Source organism: Cupressus sempervirens, chromosome 5, assembly GCF_028749045.1.
Source record: "Cupressus sempervirens isolate cs-2001-9-10 chromosome 5, ASM2874904v1, whole genome shotgun sequence".
NCBI lineage: Eukaryota > Viridiplantae > Streptophyta > Pinopsida > Cupressales > Cupressaceae > Cupressus > Cupressus sempervirens.
In genome coordinates this window covers 253,920,195-253,946,621 of record NC_143122.1, presented here as the reverse complement: position 1 = coordinate 253,946,621, position 26,427 = coordinate 253,920,195, and the positions used below count along the sequence as shown (strand labels likewise).

Sequence of the window (26,427 nt, the reverse complement as noted above, 5' to 3'; positions counted from 1 at the left end):
TTAATGGTCAACCTTCACAACTATTTGGTGCTTCTAGAGGCCTCCGCCAGGGTGACCCTCTCTCCCCATATCTATTCATCATCATGGCTGAAGGCTTGGGCAGATTCATTAAGCATCAGGTGTCCCAAAATTCTATTCAAGGCTGGCAGTGGGGTAATGGCTTACCTTCTCTTTCCCATCTTCAATTTTTTGATGATTCTGCTCTTGTCGGCCTTGCTAGGATCAAGGAAGCTGAAGCCTTTCGACATGCTTTGGACATTTATTTGGTAGCTTCAGGCCAGAAAGTTAATGAGCACAAATATTTTATTTACTTTTTTAACACTCCTGATTCTATTCAGCACAGGATTGTTGGTATCCTACGGTTTCAGATACGTTCACTTCCTTTGACTTATCTTGGCATTCCTATTGCTGTTTCCAGGCAGCCACGTCTCTTCTGGCAAAATTTGATTACCAAGCTTTAGGATAAGGTAAATCATTGGACTCATAGATGGCTTTCTACTGCTGCCCGAGTTACTCTTCTTCAAGCTGTTATCCAAGCTCTTCCTACTTATAGAAGCATGGTTCATGCTGAACCTATTTACTTTCTCAAGGAGTTTGATGCTCTTTCTTGACAATTCCTTTGGAGTGGTAATTTGTGTAGTACTAAATGGAGCTTGGTTAATTGGGCAACTATTTGTAGGCCTAAAAAGGAGGGTGGTCTTGGTCTTCGTTCTGCTCTATTGAGTAGACAAGCTTTGGTTGCTAAACTTTATTGGCGATGGTGCTCTGGACAGAATCAACTTTGGGCTCGTATTATCATTCATAAATATTTTCATGGTGCTGATCCTTGCTCTATTTCTGCACTTCCTCTTGAAGGTCGTGGCTCAATGGTTTGGCATACTTTGAAGACAGGTGCGATGTTGGTGAAGAGGGGTCTGTTCTGGATATGTAAAGGAGGTTCTCAGGCTTTGTTTCGATCTGATGCTTGGGATGGATTCCCTTCCATTTTATCCATATACCCTCATCTTCAGCCTCTCTGTGACTCTTTTCTGGCCGCTGGATGGGATAAAGTGGCTCATTACAAGACTCCTTATCAATTGGGACCTGTTGTTGGTTATAAATGGAAGCATTCCTCTGATTGGCCTCTTGGAGGTATAGACATGGATCGTCAGGAGCTTTCTCAAATTCTGGCCTCTAGAGAGTGTTCCTCTTTGCTTGGTCCAGATGTATTGGCTTGGGGCGGTACCTTGTCTGGTAAATATCATGTCTCTGCTGGGTATCAGGAGATAACTAGACAATTATTTGGGGATGCTGAGGTCCCTTGGTGGAAGCAAGTCTGGAATAAAGTTTCTTGGTCCAAGTGCAATTTTTTCATGTGGCTAGTGGCTCACAACCGTTGTCTTACCTGGGATAATCTTTGTAAGCATGGATTTCAGGGCCCCTCTTATTGTGTTTTGTGTGGTAATGGAGAGGAGTCTGTCTCCCATCTATTCTTCCATTGCTCCTATTCTACTCAGATATGGCACCTTTGGTGGAGCACTTGGGGTTGCTCTTGTCGGCATGCTTCCTCTTTGCCTGAGTTCTGGGCTTGCTTGGGTAGTGCTCCCTCCAAGTCTTCTTCTCTCCATGCTGCTTGGATTGTTGGCCCATCTTTCATGCTTTGGCATATCTGGTTGGAGAGGAATCGTCGCATATTCCAAGATGTTCGGCTTGGTGTTTTGCATCTTTGGTGGAAAATATCACATTCTCTCCAGGAAACTATTCTTGTGAAGTGTGAGCTTGATGGGGGTATGGATCCGGTTGATCTTGCTATCTGTAATCGCCTCAATTTTCATCTGCAAGATGGGGTTGCGGCTCATAGGTTTCCTTCTATGTCCAGGCAGCTTCACCATCAGAGGAAGGGTCGGGTTAACCGGGATGGGCACTGGACTCCTCCTCCCTATGGAGTTCTGAAAATTAACACTGATGGTTCTTCTCGTGGGAATCCTGGTCCGGCTGGTATTGGCGGAGTGGCTCGTTGTAGTTCTGGGAATGTTAAATTTTTCTTCTCAATTCATAAGGGTGATTATACTAACAATCTCATGGAAGCTCAGGCTATTTTATATGCTGTGGAACAGTGTTGCTTGTGGGGATGGAGTAAGATTATTTGTGAGTCTGATTCCCAGGTGGTGGTGAACATGCTTTCTTCGCAAGAGCTTGAGGATGTTAGTTGGCAGCTGGCCACTGTTGTTAAGCAGATTCTTTTCTTCTCTTCCTCTTTTCAGTTCATTAGGTTCAAGTATATTCCGTGAGAATGGAATAGACCTGCTGATTGTTTAGCCAAATGGGCTTCTAGTCATGATCCGCGTTGGAATATTATTAGGGATAGGGGGCAATTGTCCTTTGAGATGGTGCAAGAATTTGATGATCTTGTGGCTCAGGATCGAGCTCCTTGTTGAGCTCTCCTTGTTGTATTCCTTTCTGTCTTAATAAATTTTTACCCCTCTTTTTGCCGAAAATTTATTTTGAAAAAATTAGATTCTTAATAATATTGTTACAAACAAAAATTGTTGAAAATTGAAAAAGAAATACATAAACTTTCTTTTTAATTTTAATTTTAATAAATTTGAAAGTTGTTATATATATATATATATATATATATATAATCTGTAACATAAACAAATGTTTTATGAAAATGGATCTTGCCATAAATCACAGAAAACAATTCAAATTTTACTAATAAACAATATTTTTTAGTTAAATTAATTTCTAATATTTCTTTTTCAATGAAATCATTAATAGAGTAGTGAGGGAAAAACAAATTGCACATAAAGTTAACGTAGTTCTTCAAATCAAATGAACTACACTCAAAACTAACCAGCCTTGACCATTAATTTGACTCAAATTATACAATTACAAATATATAAAATAACCAGCCTTGACTATTAATTTGATCCAAATTGCACTATTACAATTGACAAATAATATTTCAAATAATGAGTTTCCTCTAATTGAAGCAGCATAAGCTAAATGACATTAATGTGTACAGCACTAATCACAAGTGCTGCCTGGCAACTTATTCATGATCACAAATAGTGAAAACAATATTTCATACTTCTTGACAGATCCTAACAAAACTAAACTGCACTTTGCTCCTTACTATCAACATTGATAGCAGGGGTTTCCTGAGTAGGCACAGCATTGGTAGTTTTGAGGAGGGAATTGTAGTTGTATTTTGACATTGCTGCACACCCTGCCATAGAAAGAAACCCTAAAAGCTCTATACTCACAGAAATTGATGCATTCCTCAGATACTTCTTCTCAGCTCCATTATATAATCCTCGAACTTGAAAAAAATCTCTTGTTAACATTATGCATGCAATGCCTGCTGATGCACTAGATAAAATGATATATGCCATAATCTGTTCCACCAAAGTCAATATGTTAGGGGAATTATATGTTAAAGGAATCATATGATGTTCTGATTGCATAAATTGGGATTGAATTCGAATGGGTATAATAAAAGAAACAATGAGATATAAAAGTAACATCAAGTTGAAATGACATACTAAAGGAAACTATATAGAAAATCTTTTGTAATAGTAAAGCCAAAATGAAATTCATGCCTGATCGAGGCTAAAGCTGAGCATTAAATAGGATGGTGTAGTTGTGCCACGAACCCCTTGAATAATCATAATGAAAGAATAGAGACACCCCAACAAGTTGGCAGCTACAACAAATCTACAACACAACAATAAAATCCTCTAACACAAACCCAAATAAGAACATCAATTGAAATTTTTTTTTTAAAAGTGTTTTCAATGTTTACCTGAAAGCACTGAAGTCCTTGAAAGTGTAATTTAGGATTTCAACTTGGTTGTAATCACCGGTTGTTCTCACTACATCTGTTGTCTTGGTTGATGTCATTATAATTAATGAAATCAGGAGAAGCACAAATATCTTGATTCTTACAGCCAGGTTCTGCTTTGCAGAGGTCTCCATGTTTTTTTTTAAATCTTTCAAAAGCTTTGAACTATATTCATTCCTCTCTCCTCGGTCCTTTATATAGAATCATACTTTTGAATGTAGGGAAGAAGTATTTTCTCCGCATGGTATGAGCCAACTGGTTGAGTGGATTTTTTATTGTTTAATCTAGCGAAGAATCATATCATGAACATGGTCATTAGGTATGTGATTTTTTTTTAATGCATATTTAAACATTGTACATCACAAATGACTTGGATTATGTGAAGTTTAAGGAGCCAAAGCTTATTCTGTAGTGTGACTCGCTTTATAAAAACATGGATTCCAGCTTATGTTCTTTAATTTATATTGCTACAGCGTGGATAATATTGAAGACTGGTCAAGATAACTGTTAACGTTTCCCTGATTGTGCTTTGATACATAACGTGTGCTTGAACCGTTTGATTGAAATGTGCTAGAACTTCTCGTTGAATGGTTTTGTATATTTATTTAGCATTGTCTATTAAATTGAGATTACAATCGAGAATTTATATTTTTGTTAATCAAAAGTTTCACATTCCATTTTTAATAGTCATATTATAGCAATTTGTTATATTTTCTTTTGTGTCAATTTATACATGTTAAAAGTTTGAATACATGTTGAATGTATTTTATCGTAAAGGTTTATATATAAAAAGACAGTTAAATAATTATTTATTTAAAAAGTTAACATCTTAATCTTATGAATTGTATTGTTATAAGAAATGTGTTGATATAAAATAATCTATAGTTAAGCTATGCTTATGTCATAAACACAATAAATTAACAAATAAATTTAACCTATAAGTTAATAATATATATTTTTTAAGATTGTCAAGTTGTCTTTTATATCTAAAGTCAAATATGATAATGTAAATAGGGTTAGTTCAAATCTAGTTAGCATCAGTTTTTTCAAGTTGACCTATTCACATTAGTTATGTCTCCACTTGAAAAATGTTTGTTTTTCTTTGTCTCACTTAATGTAGCTGAGGTAAATGTATTCACCTTTTGAAATACTTAGTTCAAGCACAATTGACATATGCTCACACATTTGTCATTTGATCTTACATATGTTTCACATTTAGAGTGCTAGTAAGTTGTACCTTCCTACATCCTCTATCATACCTATATATGCAAGACAGTCATTTGTATCATCCATGATCTTGTATCAAATGATATGAATTTTTTTATTCTTATTTATTCATTAGTGGAAGATATCACAAAATATGAAGGATGATTTCTATTACAAATAATTTTTTCTAAATTGAACCATTGAAGCATAATTTATTTAAGGTACAACCATGTATTGATTAGAAATCAAACTAAATTGATTTTCTCTAAATTGAACCATTGGAATAATTTTTATTTTGTAACATTTTAGTGCAAAAAAATCTTTTGAAACAACAAATTTTAAAAATTCAATGTTGAATTAAAAAGTTGGTTAGTTTGTCTGGATTGCTAAGGTTGAGAAACTTCAGTGGTTGATCTTCATATGATGCAGTGCAAGGTTGGGTATATCCTTAGTGGAGGTGACTAAACCCCCAAAAAATAACCATATACAAGAAAAAGAACAAGAACACACAAATTCAGATCCAATGCAACACTTTTCATATATTAGAATTATGAAATTTACATCCAACATGGCAAGGTGTAAGGCCTTCTTGGTTACAACCATTAAAAACAAAAAAATGACTCAAATATCATATGTGAAGACCTACCTCCTAGCTACCATCCCTTAGGATCCTCCTAGATACTCCATGGTTAACAACTCACTACTCTAGATATCACAAAACTCTATACTTATACCTCAAAAGCCCCAATTCAGCCTAGCAGATTACACTAAATAAATCCTTAGGACATGCCACAAGTTTCTAAAGATAACTAACTCATAAGATATGATAAGAATACTTGGCCTTAGATATAGATCCACACACTAACCAATTATCCAGATCTAAGATTACATAAGCTAACTGTCACAGATCAAAGCTTGCGAAAACAATCTCCAAAGTTTGTCTAACAAAGGAAGAATATGCTACCAATAGCCACCAAAAGATCTCTAACTCTAATGCAAATAGGAAAATGGTTATGTGAACATAGGAAATGGTCCACATATAACCCTAAGCTCATGAACATAGGTTCCATTAAAAACCATTTTCAGTGCTCTTGCATAAGACTCCCAAGGTAAATAGAAAAGTGTGTCCTGCACTTTGATACCAAATGAAATATCTACACTCAACTTCATCTTCACCAAAGGCTTCCAATATGTCAAAGACAAGAGAAAAAATATGGAAATTAGCCATCACATCTTCATCCATTCAAACATCAAAATCTTCTTTGCATAGTTACATAATCAAGATTCTCACTCATATGAACAAACTAAACACTATAATGATCCACAAGTAATCCCTACAATTAATCATCACAACAAGAAATATTAACATCTTCACACATGAAAATAAGATTGGTAACATCATTTAAACCCAAATCCATAATAGTAGCAACATGTAGATCCATATCCAAATCAACAGCAACAGAATCCCCAACCATATTCACATCAACAACAATATGTAATTTATCATCAACACAAGTAAAACTCTCATCATTATTAGGACTAACAAGATATAAATAACAATTATATGCAAATAAAAATAATATTAGAAAATAATAAATCATAGAGAGGAGAACACAAGACACAAATATTGAACATGGTTCACCCAATCCCTAAGTTACATTCACAAATAGCGAGTCCAATATTATTATTATCTAGTGATTACAACCTGATTACAATATATAATCCCTTACATCTCAATACCATCCAAGAAGCTACAATCTCATCATACATCATAAAATCCCTAACCCTAGCCCATTTTATTCAAGATTTTTTCCACTTACAAAATTAGGGCTAAAATTAGTCATCCAATAGAAAAATAGTAGCTAATTTGTTTTACAATAATAAAGTTGGTCAAATGCACATGGGGCACTACCCCAAGACCTAGTAAGGGGCATGACCCCCAAACCTTCGTAGTAAAAGTTGGGGGCAAACCACATTGAATAAAGTAGAGAAAAATTTACCTCTGAGTCTAATTAGGCTCCACATCACAACAATCATCAATAATCTCATTGTACATAATAAATGGTGCAAGGTAGGATGATAACTAGGGCCAAAATCTCACCCAAGTACCATATAACCTCCCTGAGTTACATAACATAGAAGAAAAACCACCAAGAGACAACACTATGAAGGAGAGAGAAATAGATATTTCATTCACTCATCAAAATTTACCACAGATAATTGAATGTGAGGCCTTTTGGGTTACGACCAATGCCAAGATCCAAGTACACAAAAAGATGTCCTCCAACATGAAATATTTGTAAATCTAGTTATAATATCTTGTCTCTAATTGCCTTTTCTTACTCTACTACCGAACCTAGACTAATATCCTCTAATTATACTTGCCAAAATGGCTTACAGGAGTTTCTAGATCATAACATTGAAGAAGGCTAACTAGATAATAGTCTACAATCATCTAAATGATTGATCACATGCAATACATCATGACCAAGAATAAATAAATAAAGTTATCTCTCAAATAAGAACTACACAAACAACTTGGTGAAAGAGAAAGAGACATCATCGAACAATAGATATAGAGAATCACCAAGGCACTCGATGAACATAGGATAGGAACCACTCGATGAACAAGGAACCTAGTCCACTCGGTGAATAAAAGAAAAAACACATCCACTAAGCCCACAACAATGAAGTCACCAAATAGATTCACAAAGATAACCTAATACATATTTACAGAGTACGATAACATTGCAACGCAAGATGCTCCTACATCAGAAAAGTTGGGTTGAAAAGGAATGACTCTTCTAAATCATGAGTGCACTTCAATCCTAGATGGATCTAATTTATATCAATTGGCAAATCGACACAATATTTTAGACTAGTATGTTCTTCAACTTTACCAAATACTTGAAGAAATCCTTTCCTCTTGTACTCTTACCAACTTGCTAATCCAAAATCTGCTCTATCTCTCCAATCTACTTCTTAGGATAATTATTTAGTATTGTAAACTCATCGCTAGATTCATGATACTTGCACAAATCAACAAAAATGAATATAGGAGATATATCCATGTCATTCGATAACTCTTGACTTCATAAGCATTACCACTATCAAATTTCCTCAAGATTATGGAAGAACCAAACTTCCTCATTTTTAACTTACAATATTTTCCAATAGGAAATATACCCTTCTTAAATGAATCATCACCTCATCACCAACTTCAAAAATCATGAGTTCCTAAATTATGTGTATTCTTCTTATATTTTTTATTATTCTATTCCAACTTCTATTTCACTTCATCATGCAAAGACTTAATAAATTCAGCATATTTACCACCTTTAGCATCTCTCTTCATTTCACCAACAACATTCCTCAAATATGACATATCTTTGGATGTATTCCAATAACAATCCCAAATTGTTTCATTCTAGTAATTTTGTTCATAAAATATTATATGCAAACACTTCTTATAGCAATACTAAATCCCAATCGCTTGGTTTATCTCCAACTAAGCATCTCAACAAAGTATCCAAGATTCTATTCACAACCTCTATTTCTCCATCAATATGTAGATGGAATGAAGAACTAAATTGTAGCTCAGTATCAAGTTTCTTCCACAAAGTCTTCTAGAAATAACCAACAACCTTACTGTCTATATCAGATATGATACTCCTTAGTAATCCATCCAATTTGACAATATCCTTAAATAAAATAAATTTATAATGTGCATAGCATTTGAATTCTTCTTATAAGGTATGAAATGTGTCACCTTAAAAAATCTATCCACAACAACAAATATACAATCATTCCCTCTTTTTTTTCCTTGGTAAGCCAAGAACAAAATCCTTATAGATATCACTCCAAGGTTTCTCAAGTACAAAAGCAGGTGTATACAATCTAGTATTATTACTCCTTTTACAACTTGAAAAACTCCACAACTACTTAGAAACTTATGAGCCTCCTCATATAATTGTAGACTATAATAATTTTCCTTAAGAAAATTCAATGTCTTATCACCAAAATGTCTAGCCAATCCACCATTGTGTTTCTCCTCAATCAAATTTACCGTCATACATCATCTTGGTATACATAACTGAATTCCATTGAACGACATACATTCCTAAATGAAATCATCATAAAAATTACTTAGTTCATTTGGTACTAGTGCTCTACACTCTCTCCATGCCTTAAAAAATTCAAGGCCAGTCTCATACAAATCCTTTATCTCATCAAATCCAAGAACTTCAACTTTCATCTCTCTTAACAAAGATCTTATTCTTCTTAATGAATTTTCAAATTGGTTAGATGCTCTACTCTTATGCTTGATCACAAATGTGAAATTTTGCAAGTATCCAACCCACTTCATATGTCTCAGATTCAATTTAAGTTGACTTCCCAAATATTGTAAAGCCTTATGATCAGCATACAACACAAACTCCTTAGGAATCAGATAATGTCTCCACTTCTTCAAATATTGAACAATTGCAAAGAACTCTTGATCACACACAAAATAATTCCTTTTGCAATAATTAAACTTCTCACTAAAGAAAGCAATAGGTTTTCCTTCTTGAATCAACACAACAATTGCACTACTACTTGCATCACACTCAACTTGAAATGCCTTATTAAAATCATCCAAAGCTAACATAGGTAATTCAAGCACCTTTTTTTTCAAAGTCTGAAAACTCTTATCAACACTATGTGTCCACTTGAATTCATTTTTATGTCCTCTCATTGTCTCATCCATAGCATTATAGGCTAAGCTAAAATGTATGATAAACTTCCTATAGAAACTTTCCAACCCATGAAATGATCTTACCTCACTCACATTTTTAGGTCTAGGCCACTCAAGAATTATTTTAACCTCCTTAGGATCCATCTTCAAACCATCGACAAAAATCAAAAATCTGAAACACAAAATTTCCTCTTTCATGAATGAACATTTACACAACTTAATCAACAACTTCTCCTCTTCCAATCTCTATAACACTTGTCTAATATTCTCAAGATGTTCTTCCTTAGTCTTACTAAATATCATAATGTCATCCAAATAGAAAATCACAAACTTACCCAATAATTTCTTCAAGACCTCATTCATCAACCTCTTGAAAGTACTTGGTGCATTAGTCAAACCTAAAGGCATAACCCACCATTCATACAAACCTTCATTTATCTTGAAAGTAGTATTCCACTCATCAGCTTCTCTGATTTTGATCTAATGATAGCTACTTTTTAGTTCAATCTTTTTAAAATATCTTTCTCTACAAAATTAATCCATGGTATCATCCATCCTTAGCATAGGAAACCTATATTTTATTGTTATCTTGTTAATAGTTCTTCATATAGTACACATTTTCCATTCACCATTCTTCTTAAGTTTCAATATAACTTAAAATTTCTCTAATCAAACCTTTCAACAATAATTATTTTAGTTTTCTATAAAGTTCTTCACTCTTGGTATGGATTGATCTATAAGGTTCTCTGTTTGGAAAACTAGCTTGAAGGATTAGGTCCATACAATGATTTATACTCCTTACTAGTGGTAAACCATCAGGTATTGTTCTCTAAAATAAGTTCTTGATACTCATTGAGAAACTTTTGAACTTCTACTAGAACTCAAACATGAGCATTACTCAGTGCATTAGGAATCATAGCAAAAAAAAACCTTTACTTTCCTCACATCTTTCAAAAATTAGTTTCCATTAAGTATGCAAACTTGTACTATGGGACAATGATTTTCATCAAGTGCCTCTATCAAAGGTAACACGACTTGTCGATTTCCATTTACCCAAATAGTATATTGATTTAATATACCATTATGCAATTCTTGTCGATCATACTTCTAGGGTCTACCCAAAATTATATGGGAACAATCCATAGGCATAATATCACATAGGACTTCATCATAATAATTCCTAATCTTGAGTTTCACAAGGCATTGTTCACTTAGTAGTAACTCATGTTCATCCTTGATCTAAGAAAATTGATAGGGTTTAGGGTGTCTCATCCATGGAAGCTGCAACTTATTAACTAGATCTTCTAATGCCAAATTTTTTGAACTACCACTATCAACGATCACCTTACAATATTTTCCTGCAGTCTTGCATATGGCTTTGAAAAGACTTCTCCTTGGTAGGGATCCTCCATCAATTTTTCCATTACACAAAGTTCTTCTCACCATCAATTTTTTCCCTTTTTAAGGTCCATTTGATGGACTACAGATTCTCCTTGGACTAAAGAAATTCTACTACTACATTCAGTTTTTTTCTTAAAATAGTTACACTCAAAGGCTCAATGTCCCTCTTTACCTCATTTGAAACAAGTTCCATGAAATCCTCATTTGTATGAACTACCACTTCCTCTTTCAAATATTCCTCCTCTACCTCTTTGTCTTTGTTCATGCTTCTTTGTTAAGATCTCTTCAACTTTCAAGGTATATTGATATGCTTCTTCCACAATGTCCAATTCTCATCTTGAATTGTACAGTTCACAAACCATTCAAATATCCAGCCACATTTTCTATCTCATCATCCACATGTCCATATCTAATGTCTAATATGTAGAACTTCTCAGTATATATTTTCACACTTATAATTTTTTGCCTCAAATTTTGCATCTTCCTCAATAAATTTACTTAGTAATCATCTTGGAGGAACCTCTTCTTCAATTTATTCACCATCTTCAATGATGTCTTGGTCTTCTCTTTCCCTTTTTATATCTATCAGTTTCCTAATTCTCCCACCAAAGCAAAGCATGACCCTTCATCTTGGTAATTTCTATCTTTATTTTCCTATTATCAGGGGTGCCTTGTAATTCAAAGAACTTCTCCATCTTGGATATTCAATCCAACAAAGTATAATTTGTGTCCAACCTTCTATCATAAGTAACAACCACATCAAAAAGCTTAGAATGCTCCTTTAATAAAACTCTTAACAATATTTCCTCATCAGATTCCACCTCAAGTTCAGGGCTAGGGTTTGCTACTTTTGGTACTCCATTATCACTAACATCATCAAGGTACACTCCTCTCCTTTGGATTGTCCCAATAGCATCACGTGGGTATGTGCAAGACAATGGTGTGCCAAAAAGTGGCAATGTGAAAAACATGTAGTTTTGAAATGCCTAAAAGCATTTCAAAGTGCACTTTGAGATTTTTCCCACCCATCCTAGTACCAAACCAACAATATAATACTTTTCCTGATCAGGAATCCAATTTGAGAATGGGTATCTGATTTGAGAATTGGTGTTTGATTTGGGAACGGGTATCCAATTTGAGAATGGGTACCCGATCTATGTTCCCAAATCATGGTGTCAAATTCAAATGTAAAGGGAGTGGGGACCAATTTTTAAGTTATATATCAAGTCCTAGTATAATATAGTTATGGCATGATTGGGGTGGGGGGAGGACCAATTATTATATATAGTTACTAAAATTTATTATATAGTATTAAATAATAATAACTAAATTTATTATATAATTATTTTATATATAGATATTACTTATTATATATATTATTATTATTTATTATATAGTTATTTTATATATAGTTATTATATATTATTATAGAATTATATATTATATATTACATATATTGCTAACCTAAGTTAATAAACTATATGATGATCTACGTTCCTAGGGGTCCCCTTGGGACATACATGTTTTCCAATGAGTCTAAATGGGTCATCAGATACCCTAATTATATATCATATATATTATTATTATATATTAAATATATTAGTAACCTAAGTTAATAAACTATATGATGGTGCATGTTCCTAAGGGTCTCAGTAGGGACATACATGTGTTCCAATGAGTCCAAATGGGTCATGGGATACCCTATGACCCTTTTTGATCTATTAGATGACAAAATATCTATCTAAGGGTCAATGAATGCCTAGGGACATACATCTTCTGTTTCAATGGGTAGAAAGGATTTATGGAGTATCCTATGACCCCTTTCAACCCATTACATGATAACATATGTTCCTAGGGGTCCTAGGACCCTTAAAGACATATATGTTGTGTTCTAATGGGTTGAAAGGGGTGATAGAGTATCCTATGACCTTTTCAACCCATTACATGACAACATGTGTTCCCCTAGGAACATATCATGTATGTCCCTAAGAGTTCTAGGTCCCCTAGGGACATACATCATGTGTTTGAATGGGCTAAAAGGGGTCATAGGGTTTCGTATGAACACTTTAGACCCATTAAATGATAACATATGTTCATAGGGGTATTAGAACCCCTAGGAAAATATATCATGTGTTCAAATGAGTTGAAAGGGGTCATAGAGTACCCCATGACCTCTTTCAATACATTATATGACAATATATGTTCTTAGGGGACCTAGAACCTCTAAGGACATAAATCATGTGTTTAAATGGGTTGAAAGGGGCCATAAGGTAACCTATGACCTATTTTAACTCATTAAATGATACGATATGTTCCTAAGGGTCCTAAGACTACTAGGAATATATACCATGTATTCGAATGAGTCGAAAGGGGTCATAGAGTACCCTATGACCCCTTTTGAAATATTTCATGATAACATATGTCTTTCAGGGTCCTAGGACCCCTAGGGACCTATTTTATTTATTTGAATGGGTCAAAAGGGGTCATAGGACAATCGATGACCCCTTGTAACACATTTCATGACAATATATATCCTTAGGGCTCCTAGGACACCTAGGGACTTATTCCATTTGTTCAAATGGGTCAAAAGGGATCATAGGATAACCTAAGAGCCCTTTTGATGCATTTCATTCTAAAATATCTTCTTAGAGTTCTTAGGTCCCCTAAGGACTTATTAAATTTGTTCAAATGGATCGAAAGGGGTCATAGGATAAACTATGGTTTCCTTTTTCATATTTCATGAAAAGATATGTCCCTAGGGGTCCTAGGACCTCTAGAGACCTAATTCATTTGTTTGAATGGATCGAAAGAGATCATAAGGTAACCTATAACCACTTTTGACACATTTCATGACAACATATGTTTTTAGGGGTTCTAGGAACCCTAGGGACCTATTTTATTTGTTTGAATGGGTTGAAAAGGGCCATTGGATAATTTATGACCCCTTTCAACATGTTTCATGACACAATATGTCCCCAAGAGTCCTAGGACCCCAAAGGACATATTATGATTGTTTATATGGGTTGACAGGGGTCATAGGATAACCTATCCTATGACCCATTTTGACACATTTTATGAAAACATATGTCCCTAGGGGTCCTAGGACTGCTAGGGACCTAATTCATTTGTTCAAATGGGTCAAATGGGGTGATAGGATAACCTATGACCCCTTCAACACATTTCATTACAACATATCTCCTCAAGGGTCCTAGGATTGCTAGGGACATATTGTAATTATTCATATGGGTTGAAATGTGTCATAGGATAACCTATGACCATTTTAAAAATATTTCATAATAACATATGCACCCCTAGGGACTTATTTTATTTGTTTCAATGGGTCAAAAGGGGGTTAAATAAGATAATGTATGACTTCGTTCGACACATTTCATGATAACCTATGACCCTAAGACCCCTAGGGACATATTATAATTTTTTTTATAGGTCAAAAGGGGTGATTGGATGTCCTATGAACCCTTTTTCAACACATTTCATGAAAACATATGTCCTTAGGGGTCCTAGGACCCCTAGGAAACTATTTTATTTGTTCTAATGGGTCGAAAGGCGTCATAGGATAACCCATGACCCGTTTTGACACATTTCATGATAAAATATAACCCTAGGGGTCTTAGGACCCTTAGGGACATATTATAATTGTTCATATGATTTGAAAGGGGTGATAGAGTACTCTAGGACCCCTTTTGAACCATTCAATGAGAAGATATGTTCCTAGGGCTCCTAGGAACATATATCATGTGTTCAAATGAGTCAAAAGGGGTCATAAAGTACTCTAGGACCCCTTTTGACCCATTATATGACAACATATGTTCCTAGGGGGTACTAGAACTCCTATGGACATACACAATGTGCTTGAGTGGATCGAGAAGGGGTCATAGGCTACACTATGACCCCTCTTGACCTATTATATGACAACATATGTTATTAGGAGTCCTAGGACCCCTAGGGACATATATCATCTATTTGAATGGGTTGAATTGGGTCATAGGGTGCCTTATGACCCCTTTTGGTCCATTAAATGAGAACATAGGTTCCTAAGGGTCCTAGGACCTATTGAAACATATATCATGTGTTTAAATGAATTGAAAGGGGTCAAAGATTACCCTATAACCCATTTCAACCAATTATATGACAATATATATGTTCTTAGGGCTCCTATTACCCTAGGGACATATATCATATGTTTGAATGGGTTGAATAGGGTAATAGGGCACCTTATGACCCATTTTGACCCATTAAAAGTCTAAAAGGATCATAGAGTACGCTAGGACACCTTTCGATCCATTATATGATAACACTTATTACCCCTAGGGACATATATTATGTTTTTGAATGGATTCAAATGGGTCATATGGTATGGTTTGACCCCTCTCGACCCATTATATGACAACATATCTTCTTAGGGGTCCTAGGATCCCTAGGGACATACATCATGTGTTTGAATGAGTTGAATAGGGTCATAGGTTTCCCTATGATCCCTTTTGACCCATTAAATGATAATATATGTTCCTAAGTGTATATGAGCAATGTTAGTATGCTAATAGAAACCAAATTTAAATAAAGCTTCTACAAACTAAACAAAATTCATAAACTTCAAGATAGACTAAGATGAGCTCTTAATTGAGAATATGAGCCATTAATGGACTCTCTCAATAAGAAGCTCTCTTGTTGAGTAGCTTTGTCTAAATAGATAGGATGTATGCTCAAGCTTTATGCTTCAAAAATGGCTTCAAATGGAGTTGGAATTTGGGTGTGAGTGTATGGTTTTGATGTAAAATGGCTTCTTAAAATGGCATTATGACTTTACTTCATGGATTGTGTTATTTTGCAAAGGGGAAGGATCCAATATATAGGCAAGAGGCTTGAGGGATTGAGGGCTAAGATGCAAGGATGGGAAAAAGCTTATGGAGGGCTCAGATTGCATGAGAGGAGAGCACATGGATTGTGCTTCCTTATAGCCAATCAAGGAGTGACACATGTCACATGGTGAGAGGATGGAAGAAAGGGGAAGGATGAGTCAACAAAGGAGGCTCATGGGATAAAATCTTCATAAAGACCCTCATAATGACTTGTAAGAGCAATAAAAGGGCTTGGAAGAGTCATTTATGGCCTAGTGGACTTCATAAAGTTTTATGGTTGAGATATTTTGAGGGAGATGAGAGCAATTTCGACTTGGGCTTGATTTGGAAGGTTTTAAGCTTGCTTATGATTGTGCAAATGATTAGAGGATGGATTAGGATGGTTTAGGATTAGCTTAGGGATAGGCAAGTGGATTGCAATTAATGAGGGTGGGTGAAGGAGGAGATATTTGTTAACTTTGGCTTGAGTTAGCAAGTCTTAACCCATGTTTAGGGAATGTGACAAGGTTAGGAGGGGATTAGGATTAGGTTTAAAGACATCTTCTAGAAGAGTCTAGACTTTGGATGAGGATAAAGACTTTCTAGAATAGTCTAGAATTTCCTAGGATGAGGATGAAGACTTTCTAGAAGAGTCTAGAACTTCTTAGGATGAGGATAAATTAGATTTTTAGGAAATAAATAAAGTTTTATTTATTTCAAGGGTATGGGTTGAGGAGATATTTATTAAAACTTTTTTAATAAACATGAGGATTAATATTTAATCTTAATTAAATATTTTGAGTTGGGATTAGGGGTAGGAAATGATGGGATTAGCCTTTAATCAAAATTAAAGAAGGATTAGAAGATTTTGGAAGAGGTTAGTGGTCTTAAGGAAATTGGCTAAGTTTTGGGCAAAAAATAAATTTTTTATTTATTTTGGGTTTTTTGGTCAATTTATTAATTAAATAATTAATAAATAAGGAAATAATGTTTAAATAAGATTTAAACATTTTTGGGAGGGATTCCTTTATTAAATATTTTTAATTAAGATAAAGGGATTTAATGGCATAAAAATAAATTAATTAATTAAATAATTAATTAATTAATAAATGATGATGTCATCAGGAATTTTTTAGAAAATAAAAATACTTTATTTTCTAAAGGTTTTTAGGTGTCTACACTAAGAAGATATTTGATGTGTTTGAATGAGTCAAAAGGGGTCATGGAGTTCCTTATAAACTATTTCAACCCATTATATGATAACATATGTTTCTAGGGCTCCTAGGACCCCTAGGAAGATATTTCATGTGGTTGAATGAGTCAAAAGGGTTCATGGAGTAACATATAATCTGTTTCAACCCATTATGTGATAACATATGTTTGTAGAGCTCCTAGGACCCATAAGAAGATGTTTTATGTGTTTGAATGAGTCAAAAGGGGTCATGGAATACCCTATAACCTGTTACAACCCATTACATGATAACATATGTTCCTAGGGCTACGAGGACCCCTGGGACATACATTATGTATTTAAATGGGTCAAAATGGGTTATATGGTACCCTATGACCCCTTTTGACCCATTAAATGATAACATATGTTCCTAGGGTTCCTAGGATGTCGAGGACCATATATCATGTGTTCAAATGGGTCAAAAGGGGCCAGAGAGTACCCTATGACCCCTTTCCATCCATTATATGACAAAATATGTTTATAGGTGTATTAGGACCCCTAGGGACATACATCATGTGTTTGAATGGATTCAAAGGGGTCATAAGGTATCATATGATCCCTTTCGACCCATTATATGACAATGTATGCTCTTATAAGTACTAACACCCCTAAGGAAATGCATCATGTGTTTGAATGTATCAAAATGGGTCATAGGGTACATTGTGACCCCTCTCAACCCATTATATGACAACATATGCTCTTAAGGATCCTAGGATCCCTAGGGGGATACATCATGTGTTTGAATGGGTCAAATGTGGTCATAGGGTGCCCTATAACCCCTTTTAACCCATTAAATGATATCATATGTTCCTAGGGGTACTAGGACCTGTAACATATATAATGTCTTCAAATGAGTCAAAAGGGGTAATAGAATACCCTATGAATCCTTTTGATGCATTATCAATCAACATGTATTCCTAGGGGTGCTAGGACCCCTAGTGACATATAACATGTTTCTGAATTGATCTAATGGGCTCATGGGGTGCACTATGACCTCTTTTGACCCATTAAATGAGAACATATGTTCATAGGGGTCTTAGGATCCCTTAAAAAATATATCATGTGCTTGAATAAGTTGAAAGATTTCAATGGATTATATGACAACCTATATTCCTAGGGACATACATTATGTGTTATGAATGGGTCAAATGGGGTCATAAAGATCCCTATGACACCTTTTTATCCATTAAACAAGAAAATAAATTCCTAGGGGTCCAAGGAACATATATTATGTGTTTGAATGAGTTCAAAGGGGTAATAGAGTATCCTATGACTCCTAAGCACACTTAATGTCATTGAATGGGTCAAAAGGGGTCATAGTCTAATATTCTAAGGCCCGTTTTGAGCCATTAGATCACATCATTTATGTGCTTAGGGGTCCTAGTATCCATAAGCACACATATTGTGATTGAATGGCTCAAAGAGTGTCAAAGGGTACCCTATGACCCCTTTTGACATTTAGAACCATTATATGCGTGGTTAAGGGTCCTAAAGAGTTTTAAAAAATATATTAAGAATCCTAAAAAGTGGTCATACTATTATAAAAGAAATTGAAAAAAAATTAATTTAATTTAATAAAATAAATAAATTTAAAATTAAAATTAAAAAATGGGTATCTGATTTGAGATCAGGTATCCGATTTAGGAACTGGTACCGATTTGGGAACAGGTACCCAATTTGTGAATGGGTATCTAATTAGACTTGGTTTTGCTCTGGATGCCAACCCTCAATGGTCAACACCAAAAATGCCCCAAAACCATGTTTTTGACCTATTGTTTTGTGTTTCTAACTTTGATGATGTAGCTAACAACTTTTTTTCATCCAAATTTGATGAAATGAAAAGGGTTTCTTGATAATGTTCTCATATTTCCATCAATATAATGTCTATCAAATTATGAGTTTAGTAAGTAATTATTACTTATTTTCTAATGGAGTTTAACTACAAAGTGTTGATTGACATACTAATTGAAAAATAGCTATAACTTTCAAACCATATATGATTTTTGAAATCCAAAAGATGCATCACATTCTATGCTTCGGCTACAATTAGGAATTAAAAAATCTATTTTTGAATATTTTTGAATTAGTTAAGGTGGTCAGACATGAGAGTTTTTAAATTTTGAAAACAATATAGTAAAAAATTCATAATTAATTAGTTATTTGGAATAAAATACCCAAAAATATATGTCACATCTGGGCATGATTCTACTTTTTATATCCATAATTGTATAAAAAATTATTATAATTTGATTTTGATTAAGGTGGTCAGACATACACCTACTTTTTGTTTTCACTCTAAAATTTTTGTAGTACTGCATTAAAATCCAAAATTTTGACCAATCAAATAATTGTTTCTCCATATAAGGCCTAGTATTTTAGAAACTACATTCAATTTTCTACATATTCTTTTGTTACAAATTTTTTATATAAAGTCTAGAACTATGTTAAAATTACATGTCAAGTTGACATAACCCTAATTTGTTGGTTTTTCACTGCTACTTAAGGCCATAGTTTGGTTGACCATGATCCTACACATACCCAAGTGTAGGTGTAATTTTTCTCAACATATCCACAATGGAATTTCCTCTACCATAAACCATTTTGATAATATGTTCCTACAAGATTCTAACCCTCTACAGGTTATAGGCCAGATCTGAGATCTACTACCCTATAACCAAATCCACTTAGGGTTCTACATGATCCAATCTCAAAAAGGATGAATTCTCACTTGGATACCACTTGAGGAAGGTAGGATGATAACTAGAGCCAAAAGCTCACCTTGGTACCATACATCCTCACTCAGTTAAATAACATAGAAGCAAAACCACCAAGAGACAATATTGAGAAGGAGAGAACAATAGATCTTTCATCCATTCATCAAATTTATGTTAGTTTGTGGTGAATAATCAAGAAAGTACTATACATACTTCATAAATTTTAGGTCGTGACGGACGCATGGTCGACATTGTGGCTGACATATGGTTGACATGTTGTAACCCTAAAATGGCATAAAATTACTTGTATAAAAGGGCTTAGGGTTAGGTATTATTCATTAAGTTGTGATGTGAAATTGGTTCTTGTGGTGGTATTGAGTTGTAAGGGATTACAGATTGTAATCAGGTTGTAATCATTGGATTGTAATAAGATCAGACTTGCTATTTGGTGGACGTAGCCCAGGGGATTGGTTTAACCACGTTAAATCTTGGTGCCTTGTGTTCTCTTCTACATGGTCTATTGTTTTCTGTTACTGGTTATATTTTCATGAAATTATTATTTTCTATACGTGGTTTAATCTTAACAATTTAATCATACATGCCTAGTTGTGAGGGCCTCTAGGTTATAGCTAATACCAAGATCCAATTACATAGAAAATATCCTCCAGCATGTGAGATCTACAATCTCTTATCTCCAATTCCCTCTACTTACTCTACTACCAAACCTAGACCATGGTCCTCTAATTATACTTACTAAAATAGCTTATAGAAATTTCTAGATCATCATATTGAATAAGGTCAACCAAATAATAGTCTGCATGTATCCCAATTATTGATCTCATACACTAAATCATGACCAAATATTAAATACAAAAGTTCACTCTCAAATAAGAACCAAATAGATAACTCAGTGAAAGAGAACAAGACATCACCGAAAAATACATATAGAGAATCTTTGAGGTACTCAGTGAGCATAGGATGGGAACCACTTAGTGAACAAGGAAGATCTACTCAAAGAAGAAAGACATAAACACATCCATCAAGCCAACAACAATCAAGTCATTGAATAGGTTCACAAAGATAATTGAGCAAATATATACCAAGAAGGATAACAATCCAACCTAAGATGCTCCTACATCAGTAAGATTCTCTATACTTTCCATGTTAGATCCATCCATCTACTCATGAAAAAAAAGTTTCCTCATCAACTTCAGTGAAGTCATCTTGCACTTCAACAATCTATCTTCTTTGAACAATCCTTCTAAGAAACCAAACAACTCTCTTTCTAATTGGTGAATGCCAACTTAAAAAATACTACCTCATCTATTCAATCCTCTTATTAAATATATCCCAAAACCAATCCAACTTATCCTTTGGGTTCATCTCAAAGTGAAACTATCTTACATCAATGACATGATTACAAGACTCCATATGCCTCTCACTCAGCATTTTTCTATCCATCTTTTCAACTTGCCTCAATTCAACAAGTCTTCCACCAACAAGAACTCAACCTTTTTAACATGTTACCACCAACTTGTTCAATTTCTTTGCAATTACGAGCCATAAATACAATCTATCACCTCACAATAAAAAAGTACAAATCATGACAAGTCAACCAAGATTTAACCAGACTTTGATACAATTTGACATAGTGCAAGGCTAGGTGTATACGTAATAGAGGTTACTAAGCCCCCAACTAATACCCACATGATGGAAAAAGAACAAGAACACAATGATTCAGATCCAATGCAACATTGTTTCATATATTAGAATCATGAAATTTACATCCAACATGTTGGGTTGTATGGCCTTCATGGTTACAATCATTACAAAGAAAGAAATGACTCAAATATCATATGCAAAGATCCACCTCCTAGAAACCATCCCTTGGGATACTCTTATCTAATACATGTTTAACAACTAACTACTCTAGACATCAAAATAATCTATACTTATACCCTACAAGCCACAAGTTAGCCTAGAAGATTACTTTAAATAAACACTTAGGACAAGCCCCAAGTTTAAAAACATAACTAACTCATAAGATACAATAAGAACATGTGACATTAGATATAGGTCCACGCAATAATCAATGATTCAAATACATGACCACATAATTTAACACCCAGGTTTCAAAGCTCATGGAGAAAATCTCCAAAGTCTATCCAACAAAGGAATAACACAATATATGTAGCCACGAAAGGATCTCTAACTCAAATGTAGATAATCCAATCATTATGTGAATATAGGAAATGGTCCACAAGGATGCTCCAAACATAACCCTAAGTTCACAGACATAGTGTCCACTCAAAACCATGCTCAATGCTCCTACATAATCATAACACCATAGCTAAAGAAGAATTCATCTAGATGTTATGAAAAATAGGTTTAAAAAATCTTGTATTTCCAATGTCAAAAAATTGTTACATTTGACAACCATCTTATAAAATGTTAGTGATAAGAAAAATAGTTAAATGATTTAGCTAAGTTCTTGGGCTCCTTATTCATGAATCATAGCCTCATAAGGTATTGTAAAACCATCCATCTTGAACTCTACTCAAAACCCCTTACATGCCTCCACAAATCAAAATTCACAATACATGTATCTTCAAATAAGTTAGGAATAACAAGAATAAACAAGAAACCAAATAATTAAAAATGTTTCTCAAGAAGAACATCCTCTCACAGCAAGAAGCTAACTTTAGATGATTAAAATCCTCTATCCTCCTATGTAGTCAACCTCCAAAACTGAAGGCTTGTATTAATCCTCTAGGATCACTAAAAAGGTCATAACTAATAGTTTCATCATTTGATGAATCCTCATCCTCAAGAAAAGTAATATTACCTTCATATTAAATATGTCCTCTAAGAATTTTACTAAGATTCTATAAAACCAACCTATTCAACCCTTTTCTTGTACTTATAACATTTGATTTCCTCATTTCTTATACTTGACCTTTTGTTATTTTTATGAGCATATAAGACATTTTCTACATGAACACATTTGAAAATCATTTGTATTTGTTCTCATTCCTTATGCTAAAAGAGATGAAATCATATGTTCTCGTTTCTAAGAATAACATTATTATATTTTGTAGGAACACTATTTAAAAATATAGCTTTAGGGTCATCATCATCTATTGGAGCCTTGACTTTGGCTAGTTATCTGCAAGAGACCTAAAATTACTTATGTGATTTTCCACTGTGATTCCATCTTCCATTTTAAATTTGAATAGATGAATTTTAAAATAAAATGTTGCATTCAACACTTTTTTTCCTAACAACTTTTTCAAATCCTCCTAAATTTCATTTAGTTTTTTCCAAGTCTATGTGATTCAACTAAGAATTAGAAAGTGCAAGATATATAATATCCTTGTATTTATCATCTTTGATACTCAAATCCAATAACTTTCTTGTATCTATAGGTGGACTTTCTTTTCCAGTAACTATTCCCCATTAATTTGTATTCAACAATTGCAATTGATTTAAATTTTCTAGGTATGAAAATTACAACCATAATATTTATCTAATGTGACAACCATAATATCCCTAACAAAATATCCTTTCTATTTCATTAAATTACTTCATGCTAGAATTGAATTGTTTTGCTAAACCCTAACTTCCTCTTGTAGATTTAAACAAAAGAAAAGCTATAATCTCTTTGCATGCACAAAGTTTTCTTGATTTGTTGCAACACATGAACAAATATTGTTCTCTCACACTTTTTTCATAGCCACATTTAAAGATATGCACAACCTTAGATACTCATTGCAAGAAGACAAGAGACAACTCTGATACTAGTTGTTATAAAAAATCCTAGTAAAATTATTATTTTATTTCCAATGTCAATAGATGGCCATTTTATAAAATAGTGGAGATTGAAAAATTAGTTAAATAATTTAACTAGGTAAAATCTACTCTAATAGTTTAATGGAATACATTTATTAATAGTTTAATATATTATACTAACAATGGAAATTGAGAGATATGAATACTAAGTCCTTTTGCTAGTCTTCTCTTAAGCACATAATGATTAACATTATTAGGTAACTTCTTTGTCTAGATTGGTCTACTATTAAATATAATGGGGCTATTAACAAAGAATAATTGGACCATTTCTCATGACTTCTTAACCAAACTCTCCTAGATAATCCCAATTATACTTTCATCTCAAAATCATAATTGAATAAGGTTCCAAGAATTGTCTCTTTTACAAAAGATATTAAAAGTATGAGTGGCATTGTATCTCTAGACAGAGTCAAGAAAGTCACCTTCTCACTCAACCCTTACAAATCTCAAAGACTAGATGGCTTTCAACCTTCATTTTTTCAAAAGTCCTTAGAGACTGGTGGTTATGAAATTTTCTTTGCACGGTAAATTATTCCACTTGATTGGTATGCTAAAATAAATGAATTGTAATTTCCTTGTGCTCATCCCTAAGAGTGTTGGTGCTAAGAAAATGCTAGAATTTTTCCATATCATATTGTGTAACACAATTTTAAAATTCTATCAAAAATTCTCATTAAAAAAATTAAACCATTTCTTGACATGATCATCTACCCCAATCAAAAAGGGATTAGTCTCAAGAAGATAAACTACATATTTTATGGTTGTGATCTAGGAATATCTACACTCTATGAAAAAATGTAAGAAAGCATGAATGATCCTTCAATTGAATATTTCTAAGGCTTATGATCTGGTCTATTGTCATTTCATTTCAGAAATCCTTAATAAATATGGATTATATGGTAATATCCTAATAATGATTGAGTTATCTTCACTCACATAAGTACTCTATGCTTTTGAATGTTTATCCTAAAGGTTTCTTCAAGGATTTCAATGAGGTAAGTCAAGGAGGCCCTCTTTCTCCCTATATATTTACCTTATTAGTTGATTTTATTGGTTTTAATATTTATCATAATATTTCTAAGGGATCACTCAAGGGGTTAAAACCTTCTTCATCACCTTTTGTGGTGTTATACCAACAATTCATGGATTATACAATTCTTCTTGGAATGGCTACCATGTCTAAGCTAAAGAATGGACCTTGATCCTTAAGATTTATGATTTGGTATTATAGTAGAAAATAAATCTTTAGTTTTACAATTTCCATTTGGTTTTATCTCTAGAGCTTGGCCCCAAAAAACCTACTAAGTCTAACTCCCCTTTAACTATAGATCTTAATAAACTTGTTATTAGCCCCAAATCCATTAAGTCTCTTTTGGCTACCCCACCCCCCTCTCAAAGCTCTTCTAAGGTCAAACTTATTCACAAAGCTAAAATGAAGAGTCTTGGCGTTAATACTATTGTTTTGTATGACTTTTCCTAAAGATGCTAAACATTAAATGTATCTAGATGAGCTAGATGTCCCCCATAAATTTTCCCCTGCCCATTCTAGAAACCCCACTTTTTGGATGATTTTCCTAAGTATTCCCTCAATGTGAATAAGGTTGACAAATTGTGCATTCTTTAAAACCATAAAAAATTCCATTATCAAATGGTTAATTTAAAATTTAAAAAGACTAGATGTTATTTTTCAAGCTAAACATAAACATGGCGATTTGTCTAACACTAATATAAACAATAGTGTGTGGGAAGTGGTGGAGGATTTAGCTCAAGATTTGGTTGAATCTTGGATCATGGAGGAACAAATTTGAGAGATTAAATCACTTGTCTCCTTGGAAAAGTAGAAACAAGAAATGATAAGGATGTTGGTGAATGTTAAAGCCAACAAAAAATAGATAAATAAAAAATGGTAGAAGTGGTCAAATTTAGAAAAGATGTGATGGAAAGTATAAGTTCCCCTATTAACACCCTACAAGAATACATGAAGTATAGGAAGACCAAAAGAAGGAAGTAGGAGGAGACTCATTTGATTTCCATTCAACAAATGAAATAGGGATCTAGTACAATCAAAAGAAGACCTATTCTACACATTGCAATGAGTGAAAATAGGAAATCTTGTTTTCTTGACACTCTTAAAGAGTTCAGTAAAGAATAGAAGGAACTTTGGCTTAGTTTCTTAGTTTTTTATTTCTCATGTCTCATTAGTTTTAGTTTAGTTGTTGGTCCCTTTGCTATTTTTTTTTTTTGGTTGAATTTACTATTTGTAATTCCTTTAGAACTATCAAATATCTTGATTTTTTTGTTGAATTCAGACTCGTTCCTAATTGAACTTAGTTGATACCTTTTCTTCTTTTCTTTCTTTCATTTTTTCTTTGTGTGTGTGTGTGTGTGTGTGTGTGTGTGTGTGTGTGTGTGTGTTAGAAAGTAAAGTCCACCAAGATAACTGAGAGGGGGGGTTAATTAATTATCGAATTATTAAAAAATTTATTAGCCTTATTTATCCTTAACCATTTCAGAAAGATAACCAGCAACCATAAGAAGATACACATGCATAATATCACTAGATATGTTAACTAGGGAAACCCTTGATCAGAGGGAAAATCTCAATGGGG

The 26,427-nt window shown here is 33.7% G+C and overlaps 1 protein-coding gene across 1 annotated transcript; it reads right to left on the bottom strand.

Annotated features, from left to right (window-relative positions):
• Window positions 1–3,095: 3,095 nt before the first annotated feature.
• On the bottom strand, window positions 3,096–3,960 carry LOC149555491 (CASP-like protein PIMP1). The gene is made up of 3 exons (XM_089829415.1): window positions 3,788–3,960; window positions 3,585–3,699; window positions 3,096–3,380 (listed from the first exon to the last, which is right to left on the bottom strand). Exons 1-3 carry the CDS (start codon window positions 3,958–3,960, stop codon window positions 3,096–3,098), a joined length of 573 nt encoding a protein of 190 aa, XP_089685541.1.
• Between the last annotated feature and the right edge of the window lie 22,467 nt (window positions 3,961–26,427).